General features: G+C 48.9%; 1 protein-coding gene across 4 annotated transcripts in view; it reads left to right on the top strand.

Annotated features, from left to right (window-relative positions):
• Positions 1 to 23110, top strand: part of LOC133111861 (puratrophin-1-like) — a 55833-nt gene that overhangs the window by 11176 nt on the left and 21547 nt on the right. For 2 of the 4 annotated variants that reach the window (XM_061222488.1, XM_061222487.1), the window contains exons 3-12: positions 2052 to 4689; positions 7712 to 7933; positions 8570 to 8693; positions 8786 to 8879; positions 12328 to 12414; positions 13758 to 13874; positions 14431 to 14529; positions 17409 to 17557; positions 22170 to 22308; positions 22892 to 23014. In XM_061222488.1, the coding sequence (XP_061078472.1) occupies positions 2052 to 4689; positions 7712 to 7933; positions 8570 to 8693; positions 8786 to 8879; positions 12328 to 12414; positions 13758 to 13874; positions 14431 to 14529; positions 17409 to 17557; positions 22170 to 22308; positions 22892 to 23014 (3792 nt within the window). The remainder of the gene's footprint in view (positions 1 to 2051; positions 4690 to 7711; positions 7934 to 8569; positions 8694 to 8785; positions 8880 to 12327; positions 12415 to 13757; positions 13875 to 14430; positions 14530 to 17408; positions 17558 to 22169; positions 22309 to 22891; positions 23015 to 23110) is intronic. The other 2 variants (XM_061222490.1, XM_061222489.1) reach the window with 2 other exon arrangements.

Raw genomic sequence — 23110 nt, 5'->3', positions numbered from 1 at the left:
AAGAATTCATTCTGTGGGTTTCTCATGCCATGACAGAAGACCTATGGGTGCTGTCATCAACGGCTTTCTCATCTGGTGGGGAATACCACCCCCGACACCTTATCTGTTTACGGTGGGCCCCCGCTGCTGCTGAGGGTGTCACCCTGCATGCCCTCCTGGGGTTTAGAGCAAGCCAGGGAGAGAGGCTCCTTCCTCCCTCTTTTAACACTCAATCTGTCACACAAACTAAGAGCCTGGGCTGAACTAACGTTCCACCGCTGATGACTATGTTTCCACAGATTTAAGGACGTTTTCTTATGTGTGGCTTGGGCCGACTTCATTAGGAATAGAATGGTCAGAAGGGAATCGGGATGTTTAACAATGGTGTGCCGGGTAAACCTCTTAGGCTGTAAGACAGTGTAAGTGGAGTTTGGCTTTGGAGCTGTGGGGACAGGTCTGTTGGGCGTGCAGTGCACTAAGCCCGGCTTTAACTCTGGGGGCTGGGGGCTTTGTGTGGAGTAGCGGGTGACAGACAGGGCTCGGTGACCCAGGGCGGACTGACGGGAGAGGCTGAAGGCAGGTCTGTAATCTCCGGCTTTGATCCGCCGTGACGGGAATCCGGCACACAAAGGGCAGGGGGAAGCTGTCATGTGAATCGGATGCGTTACGGACCCCTTCAAGCTCACGCCAGTCACGGACGGGGTGGGGGGGCCTAGATCCGCGCCGCCGTTCAGCCCCGGCTGAAAGGAGATCACTGGATGGCGGACTGTTTGAGGATTGTTAGCGTCAGAGTGCACGGGACCTGTCGGTTTAGCGCTGGGTCACATTTGGGCCCGGGAGATCGGTGCTGGGTCAGACACGGGTCATCCTCGCGTCAGCCCCCCTCCCAAAGCACAGGGGCCCCTCCCCCACACCTTGTCATGTCTAAACTATTTGAGTTTCTGTAGGAGCTCTGTGACCTCTGAACTCAAACAGTTTGAGGGAGCGATACTCGTTGAATGGGCACTCTCACTCACGTGATGGTCCACAGGCGCAGACCATAGTACTGGAGCGGTCTGTACCAGGCTATGGAAAAGTTCTGCCAGGGAATTAAACTGTTTGTTTGTTTGTTTGTTTCAGTTACAATAGTTAAAAATTCTGGGGTGTGTCGGTGGCGCAGCCTGTAGAGCACTGACTGCATGGTCATTGCGAGCCGTGACGTCGGCGGTTCGAATCCGACCGTCTGACATTTGTCGCATGTCTTTCCCTCTCTCTCGCTCCCACTCTTCCTGTCTCTCTATACTATACTGTCTAATAAAGCAGAAAAAAAGGCCTAAAAAAAGGCCTAAAAAAAAAAAAAAAAAAAAAAAAAAAAAAATTCTGCTTGACGGGCTGGAAGTCTCTCTTAAAGTCATATCCCCTGTAGGACTCTATTAAAGACACACTCCCATCCGCTTACAAAGAAAACCCTGAAAGCATTTCCTTCTCAAAGAATAATTATGGAATGAAAGCATACCTTTGTCTGTTTAAATATAATTCAGAAACTAGTGGTTGAACTGGCTTCTCTCACTGAGTCACGCACTAATGCGTGCTCTTTGCACAAACCGCTTAATGTCCCTTAATGTGGTTATTCATAAAAATGCATAAACTGAATATCATCCCAGAAATGTTAATTGTGGCCCGGTTTGAGCCTTTGATGAAATCCTTGTTATTTGCCATGCCCATAATTCCACAGGATGCCTGTAATTGTTGACTGCTATCTGTACAGTACGGTTACAAGGCTGTTGTTGTGCAAATGCGTACTGCATCGGCCAGGAAAGGAGAAGAATGTTTTTACGGAGTTCGCCATCAGTTCACTTGTATCGTAACTTTCACGTTTGACAAGAGTCGTAACAATGATTTAATGAATTGGCCTGCTATGGGTCTCCACGTCTGCAGTATGTATACAGCATATACTCGTATGAAATGCCGAACACAAGCTACCAGGTTTCACTTGTATTCGTATCTTCAGTTTGGGAAATTGTAGATGTTATTTGGTGTTATTTCGGTACAGGGCGTGCTCTGATGACTTTTTCCTCTTGTGCCCTTCGCAGTTTCCATACAATGGCTTCCTGTTCCGCCACGAGGGCTGGCCGCTGTGTGTTCACGACAAGGTCATAGTCCAGCTGTGCTCCCTGGACTGGCGCGTGCTGAGGCCCGGAGACTTCTACCTGCAGCTCGCGCCCTGCCCCAAGAAGGCCCCGCGCGTCCTGCTCAAGAGCCTGTCCTGGGACGGCCAGGATGTGGAGGAGCTGGAGGTGCCGGCAGTGACCCACTCCTCCATCTTCACCATGGACTGGCTGGACTCCATCAACCGCGAGCGCATGGGCTCGCCGCTGGAGCACTGCCTGCTGAGCGGGGACGGGCACATCTTCCGCGTGCCCTGGGAGGACGTGGTGCACCCCGAGTTCGTCAACAAGGCCAAAACCACGGAGGGCGGCGGCGCCGGCGGGGTGCAGGACGGCCGGCCCGAAGGGAAGGACGCTGAGCCTCAGGCCCGGCGCGGCGGGGGCGATGGGCGCTTTCACACGGACGGCAGGGCCTGCCGGAGGGGCCCGGACCGCAGGGCCAGGGGCTCTGAGGCCGAGGGGGAGTACGTGGACCTGCTGGACATCACCCTGCCCCGCCTGTCCCCCCAAACGGGCTCCCTGACCCAGTCCGTCTCCCTCAACTACAAAAACCAAAACAGAACCAGGACTAGCGAGCAAACGCCAGAGTCCGCTTTCAAAAACAGCACTTGCTCCCAGAGCACGCCTCACTCAGAACTCATTGAGGACGTCAGACCTCGGAAACCCTCGGACTGTCCCGTCATCCTGACCCCCACACGGACTGAGGACGGGGGTGAGGAGGGGTTTCTGGGAGGCGAGCGCTTGGAGGGTGCTCCTCACACTCCCGCGGCGGATATTTCTACAGTCGTCAGCTTACAGAGCTTAGAGCCTGACTTCTCGGGCCTTCCTGTGGATTTAAGAGATTCGCCATTGGGTCACGGGACGGGCGCAGCCTCTGCGGAGGAACCTGCAGATTTAAGAGATTCGCCGTCGGAATGCGGGGAGGTGCCGGGCGGGGCTGTGGTCGAGGTCAGCACCAAAGATTCCCCCAGCGACAGCACTGACGACAAACCGACGGGTCTGGAGCCGCACCCTGCGGAGGACAACTCACCGAGGGAGGCCAGCGAGGGCCTCGCCCAGGAAGAGTCCGACCAGGCGACCCTCTCCCCCTCCACACACACGGGCACTCCGTCAGAGGGGGACAGTCCCCTGTCCAACATGCACAGCCCTCTGTCTATTGAGACAGGGGTGGGTAACAGTCTTAAAACGGGCCCTAGTGAAGCAGAATCAGCCTTCCTCAGTGACACAGACCCTTCTGCCCAACAGACTGAGCAGTCCTGCTGCAACTCTGTGACAGAACAGGGAGAGGGTACAGGTGAGGGTACAGGTGAGGTTTCGGAGCTGCAGCAGGGCACTGATGAGGTCACAGGTGAGGGTACGGAACGGTGTGAGGGTACACCTGAAGGTAAAGAACAGCCTCAGGGTACATGTGAGGATACACCTGCGTATTTGGAACTGCAGCAGGATACAGCTGAGGGTTTGGAACAGAGTGAGGGTACAGGGGAGAGTACAGGTAAGAGTACAGAACACGGTGAGGGTATAGCTGAGATTACGGAACAGAGTGAGGGTACAGGGGAGAGTACAGAACAGAGTGAGGGTACAGATGAGAGTACAGAACAGAGGGAGGGTACAGATGAGAGTACAGAACAGAGGGAGGGTATAGCTGAGATTACGGAACAGAGTGAGGGTACAGGGGAGAGTACAGAACAGATAGAGGGTACAGGTGACAGTACAGAACAGATAGAGGGTACAGGTGACAGTACAGAACAGAGTGAGGGTACAGGTGAGAGTACAGAACAGAGTGAGGGTACAGGTGAGAGTACAGAACAGAGTGAGGATACAGCTGAGAGTATAGAACAGGGTGAGGGTACAGGTGAGAGTACAGAACAGGGTGAGGGTACAGGTGAGAGTACAGAACAGAGTGAGGATACAGCTGAGAGTATAGAACAGGGTGAGGGTACAGGTGAGAGTACAGAACAGGGTGAGAACACAGGTGAGATTACAGAGACGCAGAAGGCGGATGGTGAGCTGGAGGGGGCAGGAGAGGGTGAGGCTGTGGTGGAGCAGGCAGACGGAACAGAAACGACTACGTCAGAGCCCGCGCCCCAACACCTCTCCACTCAGGAGGGTAGCTCGCCTGGTAAAGACGGTGAGACAGGGGTAGCTTCAGAAGAGAAGGTGGCAGGGTCAGAGGGCACTGAGGAGAAAGAGGAGGAAGAGAGAGAGGATGTAGACGGCCGGGTCTCGGATTGCCCAGGGCCAGCTCAGACAGAGGATGAGCGTGTGGCATTAGCCACGGACCGTGCGCAGATCCCAGAGGACAGCGGCGTTCCTGGTCCTGAATCCGGGGCGTCACATGGACCGGCGCTCCTGGTGGGTGAGGGCGACGAGTCCGGCGGTTTGCCTGACGCCCCGCAGGACCCGGTCGCTCCGCAGGAGGTGCAGGGAGCGGAGGAACGGACAGAGGATGGGCCTGTGCGTGAAACAGACACACAGACACTCACCGCTACGCCTGATGTGGCTCTGGACCATGGACCACCTGCGGGAGGAGACAAAACACAACCAGAGGGGTCTCATCAACCAGGTACTGTCAAAATACCCCCCTTTTCCTCCACTCTGCTCATAGTCTAAGCCTCCATACCCTCCTGACTCTTCTCTCTTTATCTAGAGGCTTAATACTGACGGCTTTATTGGCTGATGTACTAGAGCTGCTTGGGACACAGCTTCATTGTGTTGATCATTCGAGTGCTGCTGGCATTCCCATCAGTCCTGCGGGTGCCTCCCTCCTCTTCACCCTCCTCTTCATCTTCATCTTTCCCCTCCGCTGCTGTATAAACAGCACGCACACATCTGTGAGCAGACTCAACATCTCATTCCCAACCCGTGCTCTGTTTATACTTTCTCTTCACTATCTCACGTGTCATTGGGAGTCGTTTAGTCTTTGCAAAACTGGGTTCGCCAACTAACCAGCTTGTTCAGAAATGGTTTCCATATGTTTTTCAAAGTAATGTAATAACAGATACAGGGCCCAGATAGTCCATAGATAAGACCGTTCCTGCGGCTAAAATGTTTCAAACGTACTTATTTTTCCACTGCCTATTGAAGCCATAAATAGCCCTGTCCTATTGATTTATTTACCTTACGATTACCCGGCGTCCTTCACTGTTGTCCGCTTGCTATCGGAGGCTATCGTAGTCTGCCCTGCTCTCGGCTCTTTGGCGTCAGACGCTCGACGGGGGAACGGACGTCTCCTAAATGCCTGGTCTGAGTACAGCTGCCTGTTGGCATTCCAGTATTATTATCGTCTTTGGACAGAGGAAAAAAGCTTCAGCGTGACACAGGAGATAGCTGTAGTGTTTTTTCTGGAATCCTCGTCGGTTGGCAGGCCTGTAGGCCCGCGTGATGAATCGGGACGAGGCGTGCCTCGGAGACGCTGCAGCAGCAGGGTGTGGAGAACACTGAACAGGAGCTCCACCTTTGTTTTGGACTGAACAGGAGAGTCACTTTGTTTTGGACTGAACAGCAGAGTCACTAAGTTTTGGACTGATCATGAGACTTGTTTTGTTTTGAACTGAACAGGATACTGACTTTGTTTTTGGACTGAACAGGAGAGTCACTTTGTGTTGAAATTAACAGGAGACACTTTGTTTTGGTCCTTTTAGAGTCGTATTTAGACGGTGGAGAATAATCACGTTTATATTGGGTCACATGCTCTGGGCGTTGTGCGGCTTGCAGTCGGAGCTGTATCTGGAACATCGAACAGGATTCAGTTTCGGCGTAGTTGAGTTTGGCGTCGATAGAGGCGTGCGGTGCTGTGGATGTGTGAGCTGGTGTGTGCAGTGTAATCCGATAGTGCGCATGCTCACTGAGCTCAGCAATGGAGATACACAGCTGCTGTGGTGTGGATCTCAGTAGATACATGAAGGGAGAAATAATATGCAGCCAGCAAGGGTGTGTTGACTCAGGAGGAGAACAGTGAACACTGATGCACATGCATGCTCGGTAACACTGTGCTCTTGAGGTAACATCTGTGCGCGTTTATGCAGGCAGCGAAGGAAGACTTCCTGAGGTTGTAGCCTACATAGATTGCCGTTGTGGTTTGAGCCTGTATGTTGAGTTTTCATCCTGTTTTAATTTGCAGAAATTTGGCAGCAGATGAATTGGATAGAATTCTGTGTTAAATGTATCGTTGGGTCATTCTATCTCACACACATACACACAATCGCACACATGTGCATACACTCACACATTCGTGCATACAGATGCACATATTCCAGATGTTAAGAAAATCATGGAAATATCTTTCCATGATATTTAGTTTGCTTCGTTTCGTTTTCCATCCGTTTGCTGGAGGGGTCTTTTAATAAGAGCTGTATGGGAACTCAGCGGTTGAGAGTCTGGTGACGTTCATTCATATGCTTCTCACACAGGCTGAGTGGGCCTGCAGTGCAGTAATGGTCACTCTCAGCCTCTCATAAACTGGCCCTGCTCTCGCCTGCAGTTTAAAAGAGGCCATGACCGAGTGACCCGGCCTCTCCCCTGACTGTCAGGAAGGCCTCCAGGCCAGCGCAGGTCCTGCAACAGACACAGCAGAAAGTGCACCTCAGACTGTGGGGCTTCTGTCTCGGGCAGGGTTCTGCGCCCCCCCCCCCCAGTGGCAGGACCGGGCGCCCAGAGAGTTCTGGAAACGCTGACAGTGTTTGTGTTTCTGGAGCGGGGCTTACTGCAGGAGGGCAGTGTGTACAACCGGCCGAGGCAGCCAAGCCCAGGAACAGCGAGCCTTAGAAAGCGGCTGAAATGGAGACCCTGTAATAGGCCACGACTTGACAAATTCTTTTCTCTCTTATCTACAAGTAATAACATTCCAGATAAATCCACAACCCCTAACCCCCCCCCCAACACCTCCACTCCCTTGAACACTACCTCTAGTGTTCTGACAAGAAAAAAGAAAAAATCCCCTAAAAATATGTCTCGGCAAGATCGTTTCTCTTAGTTTTCCGTTTTTGTGGTCCTTGTTATATGACTACATGACATTTATGATTCCGTAAGCCTTTTCTGTCTGGGTTTTAGCTGATATGGCTTTTTAGGGTCTGCCGGCGATGTGGAGCCTGAGTTAAGGCTTCCTTGCGCTGTGGAGCTCCTATCCCAGGGTTCTCGGAATGTGCCGGATTAGCCTGCCCGAGCGTTGCGTGTGAAACCCTGCTGTACCGTGCATGAGACCCTTCCACCTGGAGCTGGGCCGTATACCATAATAATAATTACCCCGATAGTCTTTTAGCGCCTTAACAATCATCGCGTGTGACTTCTGTTGGTGTATCTCCATTGTGTAGACTATACACCCTGTGTGTTGGTGGGTGTGTTTTGCACGTGTGTGTTGTATATATGTGTGTCTGTGTTTGCATGTCTGTGTGTGTGTGTGTGTGTGTGTGTGTGTGAGTGGGTGGGTATGGGTGTGCGCGCGCGTGTGTGTGTTGTATGTGTGTGTGTGTTTTTGCATGTCTGTGTGTGTGTGGGTGGGTGTGTTTGTGTGTGTGTGTTGTCTGTGTGTGTGTGTGTGTGCGTGCGCTCACGTGTCTTGAGCCACCTGCTGTTTTGTGTCTCTCTAGCAGACTCCAGTCAGGGGGAAGCACAGGTGCCCATGCCCAGCCGGGAGGCCTCTGCTCTGGGGAAGCCGGTCGATGTGGTGGGCAGCCGGGAGGACGCCATGACCCTACAGCAGCAGGACTCAGTGTGCCTCTCTCCTGTCCCGGCCAAGGCCCAGCCTGTTCTCTCCAAAGCGCACAGCATCAACAGAGAGGTGCTGGGCTCGGGAGTGCTCTGTCTGCCTGGTGAGTCCACCCCTTAGCCTCTACGGGACCTGAGGCCCCACATGGTACTGCATAAGAGTGTATTCTGCCTAGCCACCACCACTATACTGTTATAAGCCCTGACTGTGCACCATACTGTTATAAACTCCACTTGTGCACCATGCTGTTATAAACTCAGCACAGCTGGCTTTATGAAGCCAGCAGACTTTATGGTTCCAGCTTTGGAAATCGCAACACTGAAGTGTTGTGACTTATCTGCTCGTCTAATAAAATGGCTTAATTGGCAGGAGATTGTGTGTATTGTAGGTACAGACAGTTCTCTCTCACTGAGTCACATATTCACTCAGGAAGTGCCTGGGGTCCCTTCTCCTTACCAGACATTTTGTGATTAATTGACAAGACGCATCACGCTCGGGAGAAATGAGTGGGTGGGCGTGTAAGATTTTTGGCTCATCCCTCATGGTAATATGACAGACTCTGGGGGAATTGGCTCTGTAATTACTTTTTTCTCTTTGGATAATTCTCCTAATGGCATTTTTATGAACTCCTGGTGCTGGCCTCGGTGGAGAGGCATTAATGGGAACGTCTGAGGCGAACCTATTGTTCTTGCTTCTTGCGATTTTGACATCTCTATTCAAAACATTCTTTTGACCGTAGGTACACGAGACAAATGCGGGCGTGCCCTTGTGATTGTGACGACGAGAAATACAGCTTGGCTAAATCCCTATTGCAACAGCAGCGAACTCGCCAGGATCCTGGAGTACTTCCACACCATCACCAGGTGAGTCACGTGTCACTGCTGGGCTTGTTAGCCGTGTCTCAGTGAGGTGAGAGCGCTGTTTTTAACTCACAGTCCCTGTTTGTCTCCTGCAGGAAGGAGGTGAGCTCCATGGGGCTAGCCGTCCTGGTGGATGCCCGCAGATGTTCACCTGTTCCTGCCCTTTTCAAAGCCTTTAATATCCTACAGGTATGTAAGGACACTGTTTGTTCTTAACAAACTGTGATGTCTCTGATCCACTTGTGAGCGGTGAAATGAGATGTTATCAAATATGAAGTGGTAGTTTGTCTTTCTTTGCGGATGTGTAATTTATAACTGAGTTGTCCTCAGTGAAACAATGAGGCGCTTTTAATTTCCTAAGATGCTTTGTTTGCAGCATCAATTGAAAGGTTAATAATTTAATGGCATCATTTTTCTTCATATCTTTCCCTGTCATCTGTTCAAAAGAAAACATTAAATCTCAGAATGCGATTATTATGTTATCAACCATCAAGTGTCAAGTACTGACTGTAATGTATTCCTTTAGCAGTAATGGATGCAGGCTATGGCGAGATTTGTATGGCAGGAGATATGAACGCGCTTGTGGATTGATTAATGCGCAGAGCTCTCAGGATAAACACTCAGGACATGTCTCAGCTGGTCATGGTTAGCGGGTGCTAAGCAGTGGTACAGTATTTGATTAGCTGGCTGCCCTGAGGCTGGCAGGCCTGTCCCATTATTTGGCTGTGTTTATTTCCCTACCAGCCCAGCCGGGAGATTGAGCTGAGCCTCCAGCACAGACCACAAGCCTCCTCTTACTCAGTGAAAGGCCAGGGTGATAATGGGACAGGCCACTCTGCTAGTTGATGGGAAATCCCAGCCCAGAATGATCATATGTGTGACCCTGGTTCTTCTGTGACGGAAAACGTGTCTAGCTTTAGTGTAACCATTGTCGCGTGTTATCGTTTATGAATCGGGCACTGAAATAATGAAATTGTGTTTTAACAGGATATTTTTTGTGGAATGTGGAGTTATGGTGTGATTTTGAGGGCATTTAAATGCAGTTCAAATTCGGTGTTTTGCAAGATATGGATTACCGTTATATTTCTGAGGGTTTATCTTAAGTCTGGGGTTTCTGTGAGTTCGTTTGATTCAGTCAAAGTTATCAGGTGCACGTATCCCAATACGACGGCGCAGAGAACCTGGGGTTAACACTTCAGTAGCACATAACAGGATTTTATACATTATACGGGATGCTAATAATTTACCCCGTTTGAGTGGCAGCCTTATTGAAAAATGAGATGTAGTTTTGGGGAAGGGCATGCTGGGAAGGCCGAGTCGGGCTGGGATGCCCTTCACTCCACTCGGGGTCACCGCTAACAATGACAGAGGTGGTGGAGCGGCCCCTCTCTCTAATGAATACCGTCACAGTTGTGATCTCATTTGGAGCACCCCCAGGCTCTGGTGCGCTCTGCCACTATTGATGAAGATAACATCATCTTATTAGAAGAGGTTCCCACTGACACGGCTGCCCTCCGCAGACCTGTTTATCCAATTTAATGAGCTTGACGTATGGCTTCTCCGCCAATTGATTTTATTCTCCTCTGCAGTTGCGATGCGTTGCCTGGTTTGTTGGAGGGGAAAGGCATGAATCATGCTCTTAAGCGCCTGTAAAAGACGTCTGTTTCAATCTCTATCTTTAGATCCAGTCACCGTTTTGGAATCGATTCAGAGCAATTTCAGTCCTGGCAGTCGTTCTTCGCGCAGAAGAGGTTGTTGTTGAAAAGAGGATTTGGCGTGATTGTCAAAAATACTCCCTCGCAAATAACTGTGCCGCAAAAACCCAGCCCTGCTACTTAAAAGTGACAAAAACATGTCAGACTGGAAAATGGCTGACGGTGAACGCGCTGAGGGCCAGGGTGTGTGGTTAACACGAGCCTGACGGTGAGGGTTTAGCCTCAGTCACCCACCGCACTGTTAGTGGAAACGCCATGACTCGTAGGCAGGCCATGAAGCCTCACAACCTCAGTATACTGAAGCAGTTCCAACGTGAGGGATGTTCCGGTAAACTTTTATGCAGCGTAAGATTGACTAGGCATCATGTCTAATAGTCTTATATTTGTGTGTAGCATGTTGATGGGATGTACTGTACCCATGAAATCATCCCACACAAAATCAAAAAATTGTTTGCTTTCTTTAACCTTGTTTCTGGTCACTTTAATAATGTGGGTGGAAGTGGAGGAAATGTGACACATGGCTGGTAATATCCATGTATTTTGGTCAGGAATGCCTGTGGACAAAGTCCTTCCTGAGATGCATATTGTATTGGAGTGGTGACTTTTGTGCGTTATAATCTGCCTCATTTAAAGGCGTGTTTTTTATTTATTTGAGCTATACAAGATGAGTCTGGGAAATCTAAATATCCGGCATTTCTGCTCTGTTAAACTCACACCCTCTACGTTTTTATTCATAGTGTTGAAAACAATATTTTTTGTATGGTGATCCATGTAAAATACGTGAACTATACAATGGTAAACTGAGACAAAAATGCCTTTTTTTATTAGTATCAATAGCATTGTCTGCTGCTGAACATAGTTTCTTTGCGGTTGGTCATATGACATATGAGAGAGAGAGAGAGAGAGAGAGAGAGAGAGAGAGAGATGAATACCCACATTCATGGTAAAACTAGTCTTTCTGGGTGCTGCTGTACCCTTGAGCAATGACTTAACCGAAATAGCTTCAGTAAATATCGTCTTGTACAAATATATTGTACTGTAGGTAAAATATCATCTGTGTAAGCTGCGCTCAAAAAGAACATCTGCTAAATGCTGAAATGTACTGTAAACACAGCAGCTATTTCCTGACATTTGGTCTCTTATTTATATATGCAATGAACTTTAATTAAAAATCCAGGTCTAAGGTTTTTGATAATGATCATAAAATTAATAAATGCCTCAATCCCGAGTGGTTTAAAATTGGCCGCCAGTTAAAGCGTAAAAGCAGTGAAAGAGAGAATGTGAGCCGTGTGTTTATTTGAAGATGGTTTTATGTGGAGTGTTTTTACAGTCTGTGTGTGTGTGGACGTACAGCTCACTCCAGACAGGGGCTGTCAGAACACCGGGCAGGGGTAACGAAGCTCTCTTCCCCAGAGGAAATTAGTCACATTACGCATTCTTTAGTGTCACAGCCAGGGCCATTACGGCTGCGGTCCTGTGATCATATCACCCCTCCCCGTGCTCAGACAAAGCACCGCGACTCACCCACCGAGGTCCGCCCTCAGTACTGCGCTAATAAAACCTGGGTGCGTGTGTGTGTCTGTGCGTGTGTGTGTGCGTGTGTGTGTGCGTGCGTGTGTGCGTGTGCGTGCGTGTGTGCGTGTGTGTGCGTGTGTGCGTGCGTGTGTGTGTGTGTGTGTGTGTTTCTGTGAGTGTGTATACATGTGTTTGTGTTTGTCAGTGTGTGTGTGTGTGTGTTTGTGGGTGGGTGTGCACGTGGGTGTGTTTGTGAGAGTGTGTCTGTGTGTGTGTGTTTGTCAGAATATGTGTTTGTGAGAGTGTGTGTGTGTGTTTATGAGTGTTTGTGTGTCTATGTGTGTGTATGTGAAAAGGCAGTGTTGTAACGGCCACGTGGTTAAACATTTTGTCTCATCCTCTTACAGGAGACGGTGCCCGGCTGCATCCACACTGTCCTGCTGCTGGCTGACAGAGATCTGGCCTTTCGTATGGACAAGTCCTCTGCCATCCAGGTAACACACACACTCCTGTACCAGAGTGATGCATACAGTAGCTCACACACACTCCTGTACCAGAGTGATGCATACAGTAGCTCACACACACTCCTGTACCAGAGTGATGCATACAGTAGCTCACACACACACTCCTGTACCAGAGTGATGCATACAGTAACACACACACACTCCTGTACCAGAGTGATGCATACAGTAGCTCACACACACTCCTGTACCAGAGTGATGCATACAGTAACACACACACTCCTGTACCAGAGTGATGTTCTTACAGGGGCTCACACACACTCCTGTACCAGAGTGATGCATACAGCAGCTCACACACACTCTCCTGTACCAGAGTGATGCATACAGCAGCTCACACACACTCTCCTGGACCAGAGTGATGCATACAGTAGCTCACACACACACTCCTGGACCAGGGTGATGCATACAGTAACACACACACTCCTGTACCTGAGTGATGCATACAGTAACACACACACACTCCTGTACCAGAGTGATGCATACAGTAGCTCACACACACACTCCTGTACCAGAGTGATGCATACAGCAGCTCACACACACTCCTGTAATGTACTCACAGGGGCTCCTGTATTAGAGCAGAGCAGTGGCAGCTATAATCCTGGTGCTCTGTTGGGATAAGGCGGTGCGTGGTGAGGAATTGCCCTCAGGAGAAGGCTGGGTCCAGGGGCTACTGGCACAGCTGGCCTGACCTGACCCCTGGATCTCAGCGATCTGTTGTTTTTGCCCCCAGGCAGAATGCTTATTGCTGTTTCTGCACGCAGGGCGCCTGGCTTGTCTCAGTGTCACCTGTAGTCAAATAGCAAGTATTACTGTCCATGTAAATGACAGTTTGTCACTCACCTGAGTGAAAAAAGGAAGAGCTCATTTCACTTTTCCCAAAAAAGGAGAGATTACCCTCCATTTAATTTGACGCCTGCTCTCTGGACAAAGGATGTGTCTTATTTATCTTGTTAATTTAGCAGTTACTCAGTTCAGATCAACTTTGTAAACGTGAATTGGATCTCTCTTTTCTGATGAATTATTTCTCATTTGTAAACAGTTTGTCAGAGGTTATTTTAAGGACACTGTGTCTGAGTGGCACGTCTCTCTTTGAGATCTCGAACTAAGTGTGCCCAGAGAATACAAATAGACATGTTCTGTTCATTTTATTTTGTCTGGGTTTGAGTTTCATGCCAACACACCACCCATGTTGTGAGTGTGCAGTTAGACAGAGAGACTTTGGCTAATGGCTGTGTGTGCTTTAGAGGAGTTGTGATGTGTAATTAACTGTGGTCACCCTCTCTAACTCCGGTTCTCTGTGTGTCTGTGTCCTGCAGATTGAGCCCCTGTCCTCCCTCAAGTCTCTGCACAAACACGTGGAAGGCGCCCAACTGCCGACAGAGTTTGATGGCACCTTCCCCTTCTGCCACAGCAGCTGGATTAGTTTCCGAATGGTGAGCGTTAGCGTTAGCATCATCGCTGTCGTAAGTAGTGGGTAATGAATACCACTGTTACAGTCCTCACAGACCTTTACTGGGGTATTACTTCAACTAAACACGCGTCTCCTCCATCCAGCGCACGTGATTGGACTGTTCTCTTTTTAGCGCAGGATGACACAAACTGACATTTGCGTCAAGGTGATTGTTCTCATGATTCGTTTGTATCTGGAGAAAGGTCACCTTGACTGAAGGGACAATCTGTGTTGCTGTGTAATAAAAGAAAACGGACGAGTCGCATGTTTGTCTGTGCAGTGGCTGCTGGGGAATTATCTCTCCCTGCGACACTGCCTCAACCGTCAAACTGATTCCAGTGCCTATGGTTATTTACCCTGTCTGTCATTGTGATAAATGACCTGCCGTCCTGTCTTGTGTGGGACAATACATAGGACCATGGAGGGTGTGTAAGAGCTGGAGGGCATTATAGAGTAGATGTGATTGGTGAGCAGACGGGTCCCCTCACCTCCCTGTGTCTCTTCTGTCCTCGTGTTCGTTTGTCCGTCCGTCCCCCCAGAGGGTGGAGCAGCTGATTGGCAGCTGCAAGGACGCCGTCAGCCTGCTGAAGAGCACCGTCTCCGGCCTGGAGGCCACGTCACTTCCTGCTACTGCCGAGGTAACTACTGGGGCTCGCCAAAAACCCTGTACCCGCTCACACCCGCCTCCCGTGTTCCTACAGTACACACCTGAACCCCAAAAACCCTGTACCCGCTCATAACCACCTCCCGTGTTCCTACAGTACACACCTGAACCCCAAAAACCCTGTACCCGCTCACACCCCCCTCCCGTGTTCCTACAGTACAAACCTGAACCCCAAAAACCCTGTACCCGCTCATAACCCCCTCCTGTATTCCTACAGTACATACCTGAACCAAAAAAAGCCTGTAACCGCTCACACACCCCTCCTGTGTTCCTACAGTACACATCTGAACCCCAAAAACCCTGTAACCGCTCACACACCCCTCCTGTGTTCCTACAGTACCTGAACCCCAAAAACCCTGTACCCGCTCATAACCCCCTCCTGTATTCCTACAGTACATACCTGAACCACAAAAACCCTGTACCCGCTCATAACCCCCTCCTGTATTCCTACAGTACACACCTGAACCCCAAAAACCCTGTACCCGCTCATAACCCCCTCCTGTATTCCTACAGTACACATCTGAACCCCAAAAACCCTGTACCCGCCCACACCCGCTCCCCCGGGGCTCAATGTCTGTTGTTTTTGGTCTGTGTATAATGGAGCTGGAGGATAGTTACTTTACACATTGTTCCAGCTCACTAGTTCTCTAGTCATGTGAGTGTCATCTGTGTCATATCTTTATGGTATGTTTACATGCCTGAGGTCAAAGGTCACTTTATGCTGTTCTCAGTCTCTGGGAAGACTGCACGGATATGAGAGGTGTACGTTGGAGTGTTAATCATTATCAGTAGGACCCTTGTTTCAGTATAGTTTTACAAACCCGATGCAAGACCAGACTTGCCATCTGTTTATAATGGCCTAGCTCAGTGGTTCCCAAACTCCTTCCTGGGGGAACCGTGCGTATGCTGCCTTTTACTCCAGCGACAATGAACAAATAATAAAATAATGAGTTGTTAATTTTTCTTGATTATGTTGCTTTATGTTTATTGGGATTCTAAACCCTCTTAAGCCACATTCTGTCAGACATAGCTATGCATGCCATGAAGGATAAAACCGCCATGTGCCTATTGTGCTATATTGTAAATATGTAAAAAAGGGAACAAATTTCACTTCAGTATGCTCTTAATTAGCTTGCTGAACAAGTGTTTATGTTCTTGTATAATGTTTTTCTTAAACTAAATACCACAAAGCAGGTTTGGCTCATTAACATTTCCTTTGTCTGTAAATTCCTCATTATCTACCAGATGGTTTGTTTTAGTGGCAGTATGCTCACACGTTCACAGATTAGGAGTGTATTGATTCACATCAGTCTTTAATTGGATTAGTCTTTTCTTTTTTTTTTACCCCCTTTTATGTAATTGTTTCCAATATTGCCTTTTTTTCGTCATGGTCTGCAGAGACATTTCTCACATAATGTGGCTTAAACGGGTAAATAATCCTGTGATGAACATGAAAAGCACCTCATTAACAGCTTGTTCAAATTCTGGTATTGCAATTGTGGATGCAGCAAAAACCCTGCCATACACATGACCGAACTTGAGAAGGGCCTGGCATCGATGAACTGCAAATTAATGTGTCAGAAATGTGCACTAGGGAAGCAGTTGCTGTTTGGCAATCTTTCAAGCTCTAGCGCGGAGTTTACCATAAAAGAAACGTGAGTGACTCGCTTCAGCGTAGTTTCAAACATTTTTTTGTTCGATATCAGCTGACGTTTTGGTGCCAGCACGGGCCACCGCCGGCCCGATAGTACCTGAAGCCTCCGGAGGATAGATAGATAACAGGCAGCGCTTTGTTTTAGACTCCCAGGGGAACAGGCCTCTCCCTGCAGCCATCACTAAGGGCACCAGGCTCTCACAATCACACTTTGATGTCTGGCAGAAGGAAACAGGATTGTTGACCTGGTATCGATTTCCGAATGGCAAGACAAGCCCTTATCAGAGCCTTTTACCTCTTCAGAAGGTGACCTTTTATCCTTCTACGGAAGCTCTTACCTGTCACAAGGTGAGCTTTTATGTTTTTATGGAGGTTTCTACCTGTTCAGAAGATGGACTTGTATACGTTTCACGGAAACGCTTTTATCATTTTCCGGAAGTTGTTCAGAAGCTGTGATTGGCTGAACAGAGCTCATTGGGCTGCCCCCAGTGGATGAAGACGCTGTCAGTCCACAGGAGGCCCCCTCAGACAGGGCTCCGTGCCTTCAGCGCACACTGCTGCTCCTCTCCGGGCCCCCAAAGAACAGCCCTGCCCCAGTCATGAACAGAATTGGGAGCCTGAGGTTCTTAAATGATTCAGCGGTTTACTCGGATTTCTGTGACATTCAGTACGTAGTCTGGGAACAGTGACAGGTGCCATAAACATGTAATTAAAGCAGCTAATTGGCTGCTCTTCATAGCTTGTCTTTCAGCATTAGCCAAACTCCATGTGTATGTATAGGGTGTAATTAAACCGATGTCACGCATGTCTATACCTGTGTACTGCAGTTTGAGAATCCTATTTGAGAAACTTGTTTGTCGATACAGGATTTGACCTTTGCAGGGTATATATTGAACTTCATTGTTATTGGCTAGCTCGCTCGCTAACTGTCATTGAATAATTGTCATTTTCCATTATTCTGAGGACTGCTGTTGCACTTCATTTATTTCCTCCTCTTGGAATTTCCGACAGCACCTTCCTACCTCAGGGAAAGTGAAGCAACAGTATCCGTTCAACCAATCAAGGTCTTAAGGCCACATCCTGCCTGTTTAAATGGTAGTGTAGTGTACATTCTTCGGTGTTGTCGGTCTCTGAAAGGTTACATTCCTGCCCAGGAGGAAAGGCCTGGGTTTGACTGACGGCTGCGTGTGTCTCTCCAGGAGGCTCGGGGGTTGCTGAGCAGATACAGGGAGGTGATGCACAGCGTTCTGCAGGACAGCCGTCTGGTGCGTCTGCAGCTGGAGGGCGGGGCCGCCCTGTCGCGCCTACGCAAGGAGGAGTCCAGCGTCAGCCTCACCGAGGACTACAGGTAGGCCCCAACCCCCAACCCAAGCCCCCAACCCCAAACCCCAAACCCCAACCCTAAACCGCCAACCCCCAACTCCCAGCCCCCAACCCCAGCCCCCAACCCCAAACCCCCTCTCACTCCACCCCAGGCTCCCTCTCACTGCCTCTCTCCCTCCGCCCCAGGCTCCTTCTCATTGCTTCACATTTTAAGTCACGGTCCGTTTGTTTTGTCTCCATTGAATTATGGAGCATATTTGCAGTAAAGGCCTTTAGCTGGAGGAATCAGTTTCTAAAGAAGAGAAATAAAAAGCGCAGGCTGCCAAAGTAAAGATATTTTGGAAGGAGCCTGCAGTGTTTTCGATAGGGGGTCAGAACGGCAGTCTGTAAAAACGGGTCTGTGTTTGCAGTGGAAACAGTGTAAGTGTGCCTTCTCCCTCAGACCATTCCTGGTGAAAAACAGTCTTAGGTTCAGCCAATTGTCAACACGACTTTTGGTCTGATTTTTTGTTTTTGCCTCCAGTTTGCTCTGCAGGGATTTGGTGCATGTTGACTGGAAGCTCTCTCAAGCTCTGAAACTCCCTAAGAACTCCAAGCTTCGTTCTACCAGAAATAAATGGTGTTTTTTTTAACTTGCTAAATCAAGTTATTACATTTAATACCATTTATTTTACAGTTCTGTTGCCAATGCTCAATGGAATCTACCATAAAGTGAATGTTAGTATATTTAGCCAAAAGTGAGCTGGGATAATTTATTTATAAAAAAATATAGTCAGGTAGCTGATGGTAGAAGAGCAGTATTTTAAACAGGAGATATGCATTGTGAAGTTAATTAGCTGTCTCAGTAGGAACTGGACAGAGACAAGTTACGCCGGTTTCCTTTCCTGTGAGAACGTTCCTAAAGTGCGTCTTTTCCCTGTGTAAATTGAGAGGAACGTTCTTATCTCTTGACCAGCGAGGGTAATGGCCATACAGAGCGGGGCCTACCCACTCTAAAACCCTTTCTTCTTTAACGAGACGGGCCTCGCTAATGACTTCCTCTGGGCGTATCAGGCGCTGGGCCGATATTGCACTTGCCCTTACAGCCTGCCGTGCACAAGTGCCACATCCTGTTTGGCTCGTGGAACGCACTAGAAGGCTTGTAGGTGTTTGCACTTTTGAACTTTTCTTCACTCCTCTATTTGTTTTTTGTGTTCCTTTATCCGTTCATTATTTATCATATTGCCTCAGGGGTAAAGGTTAGAGAACCTTGGGTATAATAACACCAAGGGTAAGGAGAAGGCCAAACACTGAAAAAAAAAAAAAAAAAGCTCAAAACGTTGACGTTATGATTGTGAGGCATTGTGCCCGCCCTCTTATCCCACTGTAAAAGGACAACAAGAAGTGTGTAATGCTTCAGACACTGCCATGATAAGCCCTGTGCATTTTTCCGGCTTCACTGATGGGGCTGCAGTCAGCTCCGCAGTGTTGCACGCGATCAGATGCAGGACCCGCCAGGTTGCATCAATCATTCCGCGGCTCCGTGGCGGAGAAAACAACATCCTTAACATTTTTCTCACAGCCGGGTGAAGTTAAGAAACCTGAACCACGGCGGTAATCCTATCTCTTCCTGTCTGGCCTTCATTGTCAGCCATTTTAAGCGAAGGAACGCAAGTGTTCTATAGTGACAGTGGCACAATGGCTGCTTGTACAGGTATGTCTGTGACTCAAGTGATCAACAAAAGAAAAGCCTTCACAGCGATGAAGTTTCTTGGTTTCATATCATCGATGAACTTTCTAGTTTCTTTCATGAGGAAGGTCAGGGGTTTTCCCAGACACCTTCCCTCCCCCTCACCCCACCCTCTCCAGCACAGACCCAGGAATGCGCATTATCTAACTGCAGTTGACTACAGGCTTTAATTTTTTTTGGCCTGTCTGACAAAAGGCTGGCAGGTCCATTCTTTAGCAGTGAGAAAACCATCTCCCCCAGCCCTGGGAAAACTTTGCTTTGGCTCTCCCGTTTTCCTGGTGTGACAGGGCATGTTTAAACTGTCTGGGGTGTTCGTGTTCGTGTGGACCCAGCGCTTGTTTTTGAGAGACCTCTAGGCTACGGAGTAGAAGGGCTTTGTGTGGATGTACAATCATATGATTTTAAGCTCTGCTGGAGTTATTACCTCTAAGCTGATAACACGGTTTCACCTCTTTTAGTTGTTTCCAGTTCTAGTCTTTAAGCGGCCTGGTGGAACTGAGTGACAGGGTGTATGGAGCACTGCAGAACACGCACGTTTCTGACAGTCTAATGACCCCTGCATTAAGCACAGATTTTTGAGCTTCTGTTCACTTTGATGTAAAAGCCATGGGCCCTGCCTTGGATTTTCCTGAGGATGGAAGCAACACTTTTTCCGATGGCTCATGTTCCCACAATCCCCGAACATTTTGGCCTACTGCGCCCGGAGGCCTTTGCAAATTCTCCTCATCCCTGTGGAGCGTCAGCGGCCGGAGCAGTGTTTCTCCTTTCAATATTTGGCCCCCGATGCCAGGAGCTGAGTTATCGGCCACTTTGCCGCAGCTATTGTTAAAATGGAGATCAGATTTCTGCTCTCACGCTGAGCCCCAGATAAGCTGAAGCCCTTGGAGACGTGGGCTCGATTGGTTTATTTCATTAGAACCTGTGACTCACTTCCGCGGAGAGGAAGAGCCCAGTGTTTGCCACACACAGTTTATCACCTTCTACAAATACGCCTTCGTCAGGTAGCTATAAGAGCCAGCGAGCTACGGGGCGATCGCTGCAGAAGGCTGAATCTCTGATTGGATAGTCATCGCTGAAGCCGAGTCCCGACAGGCCGGCTCTCTCTCCGCGTTCGGGACGTCTCGTCATGCCCTCTCCGGGCAGGAATGCCTGTGAAACGTCTGGGGGCGCACGGGCCTGGCTGCTCGGGCAGGGTGCGGATGATGACTGATCGAGATGACGAGTTAATTGTGAGAGGGCGTGGCGTGCCACCGCCCACACCTCCGCCCATCACTGCTACCAGAAATCTGCCCGACCAGAGACTCGGATCGGTGGACTGACGGGAAAGACAATGATACCTTGTGTGCTGTGCCGTCGAGCTCTGACGAATTCCCTTCTGTTTTTATATCGGGCTGGAATGTTTATTTTCCTTTTTTGCAATTATTAGCTAACAATAGATACTGGATTAATGAATCACGCCTAGTCATGATGTGTGCTGTTGCAATGCTCCCGGCTGCTTCATGATATCTTACCTGTTCAAAAAAAAAAAAGCAAGAGAGACTCATGACTTGGCGCAACAGTGCATGAATGCAGATCAAATATGAACATGCAGAAGGCAGGCGCCCACAGGGAGGAAGGCCCTGGGAGGGTGAGTAACGAGTGTACGGGTGCTGGTGTACAGTGAGCTGTCCGTCGCTGGCAGCAGTGTGGGAATGCGTCCGTCTCCAGGTCCTCAGCTGGCCCCACGCAGCGTGAGGTGTTCAGTGTCGTCTGCGCTGGCCCCTGAGCTCGGGGGAAAAACGCAATATTGGCACCTTTCACCGCAGGCTGGAGACCGCCTCAAAACCGGCTCAAAACAAAGGCTCCGCTCGGAGGAGCAGTCTCGTTAGTGCGCGGGAATTTGCATAATAATCAAATAAGAAGGCTGGCCATCAATGGCGTGTTGTTCTCCGTGGTTCGTGTGGCGCTGGCTTCACGGATATGAAATTTCACTGGCTTGTTGATTTGTGCCGAATGCTTAATTTCTCCTTTGTCAGGCTTTTTGTTCATTGAAAGGGCACATTTTCTCATCTCATCACATTTCTAAACGCCTTGAAAGTGGTTCAAGGAGCAAAGAGACCGAGTGCATTGTGTTCTGTCACTTGTTAATTGAAATGCACTTGTAGGTTGCTGGGAACTACACTTGTTGTTCGCTTTTAAATTCTTTAAAAATGAGTACTGTAAAGTACTGTTTCTTCTGAGCAGTACAGAACAGTCGGTGGAAGTTGGGAGCGGAAGAGGAGAGAATCTACACAGTTTTTCTGTATGCGCTTCTGTCCGATGGTTATGGTCAGCAGGGGGCGCTCTGTGTCCAGAGCTGCTGGGGAGTGGAGGTCGATCAGCGTGACCTCGCTGTGGTACTGTTAAGCTGTAAATAGTCTTGAAAAGCCAGTTGTGGTTGTCCTGACTGTCTCAGTTTCGGTAACACTGAAACAATGGTGTATTTTCTGTGTTGTGTGTGTGTGTGTGTGTGTGTGTGCGCGAGTCCAGCCACTGGCAGGTTTGTTTTCCTGCATGTCTGTTTCTGTTTTCATACTGATTTTAATATTCAATGATAAACACATTTTCAGCGGGCCTTGAGTACTGACTGCGGCCTAATTCTTTACGCTGCATTCATCTAAAGAAAGCACAACAGGCTGTTATTATGTCTAAAGTTATTTGGAGAGCAGACTGTTTAAATGTTTCTTTTCTCAACCAAGAAGCCAAGTTGTGCTTTTCTGCATTCATACCAAAACGAAAAAACAAATTAACCCCAAGTGTAATAATAAATAATATTTATTAACCTGTACCAAAAACGTCGTCTGCTCTTTCAGACAAAAACTAAAAAAACAAAGCAGGGGTTAATGTAGACAAAAGGCTGACTTTGTTTTGTCTCGCCACCATTTTCCAGGGATGCCATTGAGGAGGTCAGCGGGCTGTACAACCAGGTGGACGAGCTGGTGCATCGGCTGGTGACGCTGTCCAATAAGTCCACCCAGGAGCTGGAGTTCATCCTGGAGTTCAAGGTCCTGGAGGAGGGCTTCGACCAGGTCAGTGACCGTGCTTACCGACCGCGGTCCGCCTACGGTTACAGCCACTAACCACAGCCAGTCCTTTGGGTCGGCGGTGCCGGTGATTAAGGTTTCATGCATGGAGAGAATTTGGGTTTTCATTTCCAAGAAAAAGGATTAAAAATGATGGGCTGTATTCATAAAAGCAGCAAAATTGGCCATAACTAACCTCTGACAAAGGGGCAAATGTATAAATACGCTGCGTGCTACTGTGGCTGATTAAGAGGGTCCGCATTCATTATCCTGCCCATAATGGCGATGCACACTTCAGGAAAGAGCTGCATGTTAAAGTCATTGTGAATAGTGCCCATTGTGCCCTCGGTAATGAGGGAACTCTTAAATCAGTGCTGGTTGAGATGGTCTTTATTTCCTGTTAATTCATATGGAGCATATGTCTTTGTGTGTGTGTGTGTGTGTGTGTGTGTGTCTGTGTCTGTGTGTGTCTGTCTGTGTCTATGTGTGTGTGTCTGTGTCTGTGTCTGTGTGTCTATGTGTGTGTATCTGTGTGTGTGTGTCTATGTGTGTGTGTCTGTGTCTATGTGTGTGCGCGTGTGGTGGACAGGTGAGCAGCTGGATCGAGGAGGTTGGAGAGAGTCAGCTGAAGTCCCTGGAAGTTCTGGAAGATTCCCTCAAGCAGCAGCTTGTAAAGCAGTCCCAGTTCAAGGACTTCTACACCACTGCTTATGTACGTCTTCCGAGGTTCACCTGCTTTGCAAGCTATGGGTCAGAAGCGAGGGCTCCCGGCCCAGTAATAAAACTCTTAGAAACACAGGCAGCAGTC

This window comes from Conger conger, chromosome 15 (genome assembly GCF_963514075.1).
Source record: "Conger conger chromosome 15, fConCon1.1, whole genome shotgun sequence".
NCBI classification, from domain to species: Eukaryota; Metazoa; Chordata; class Actinopteri; order Anguilliformes; family Congridae; genus Conger; species Conger conger.
The sequence above is the reverse complement of the archived record's forward strand: the minus strand, read 5'-3'. Positions and strand labels throughout refer to the sequence as shown.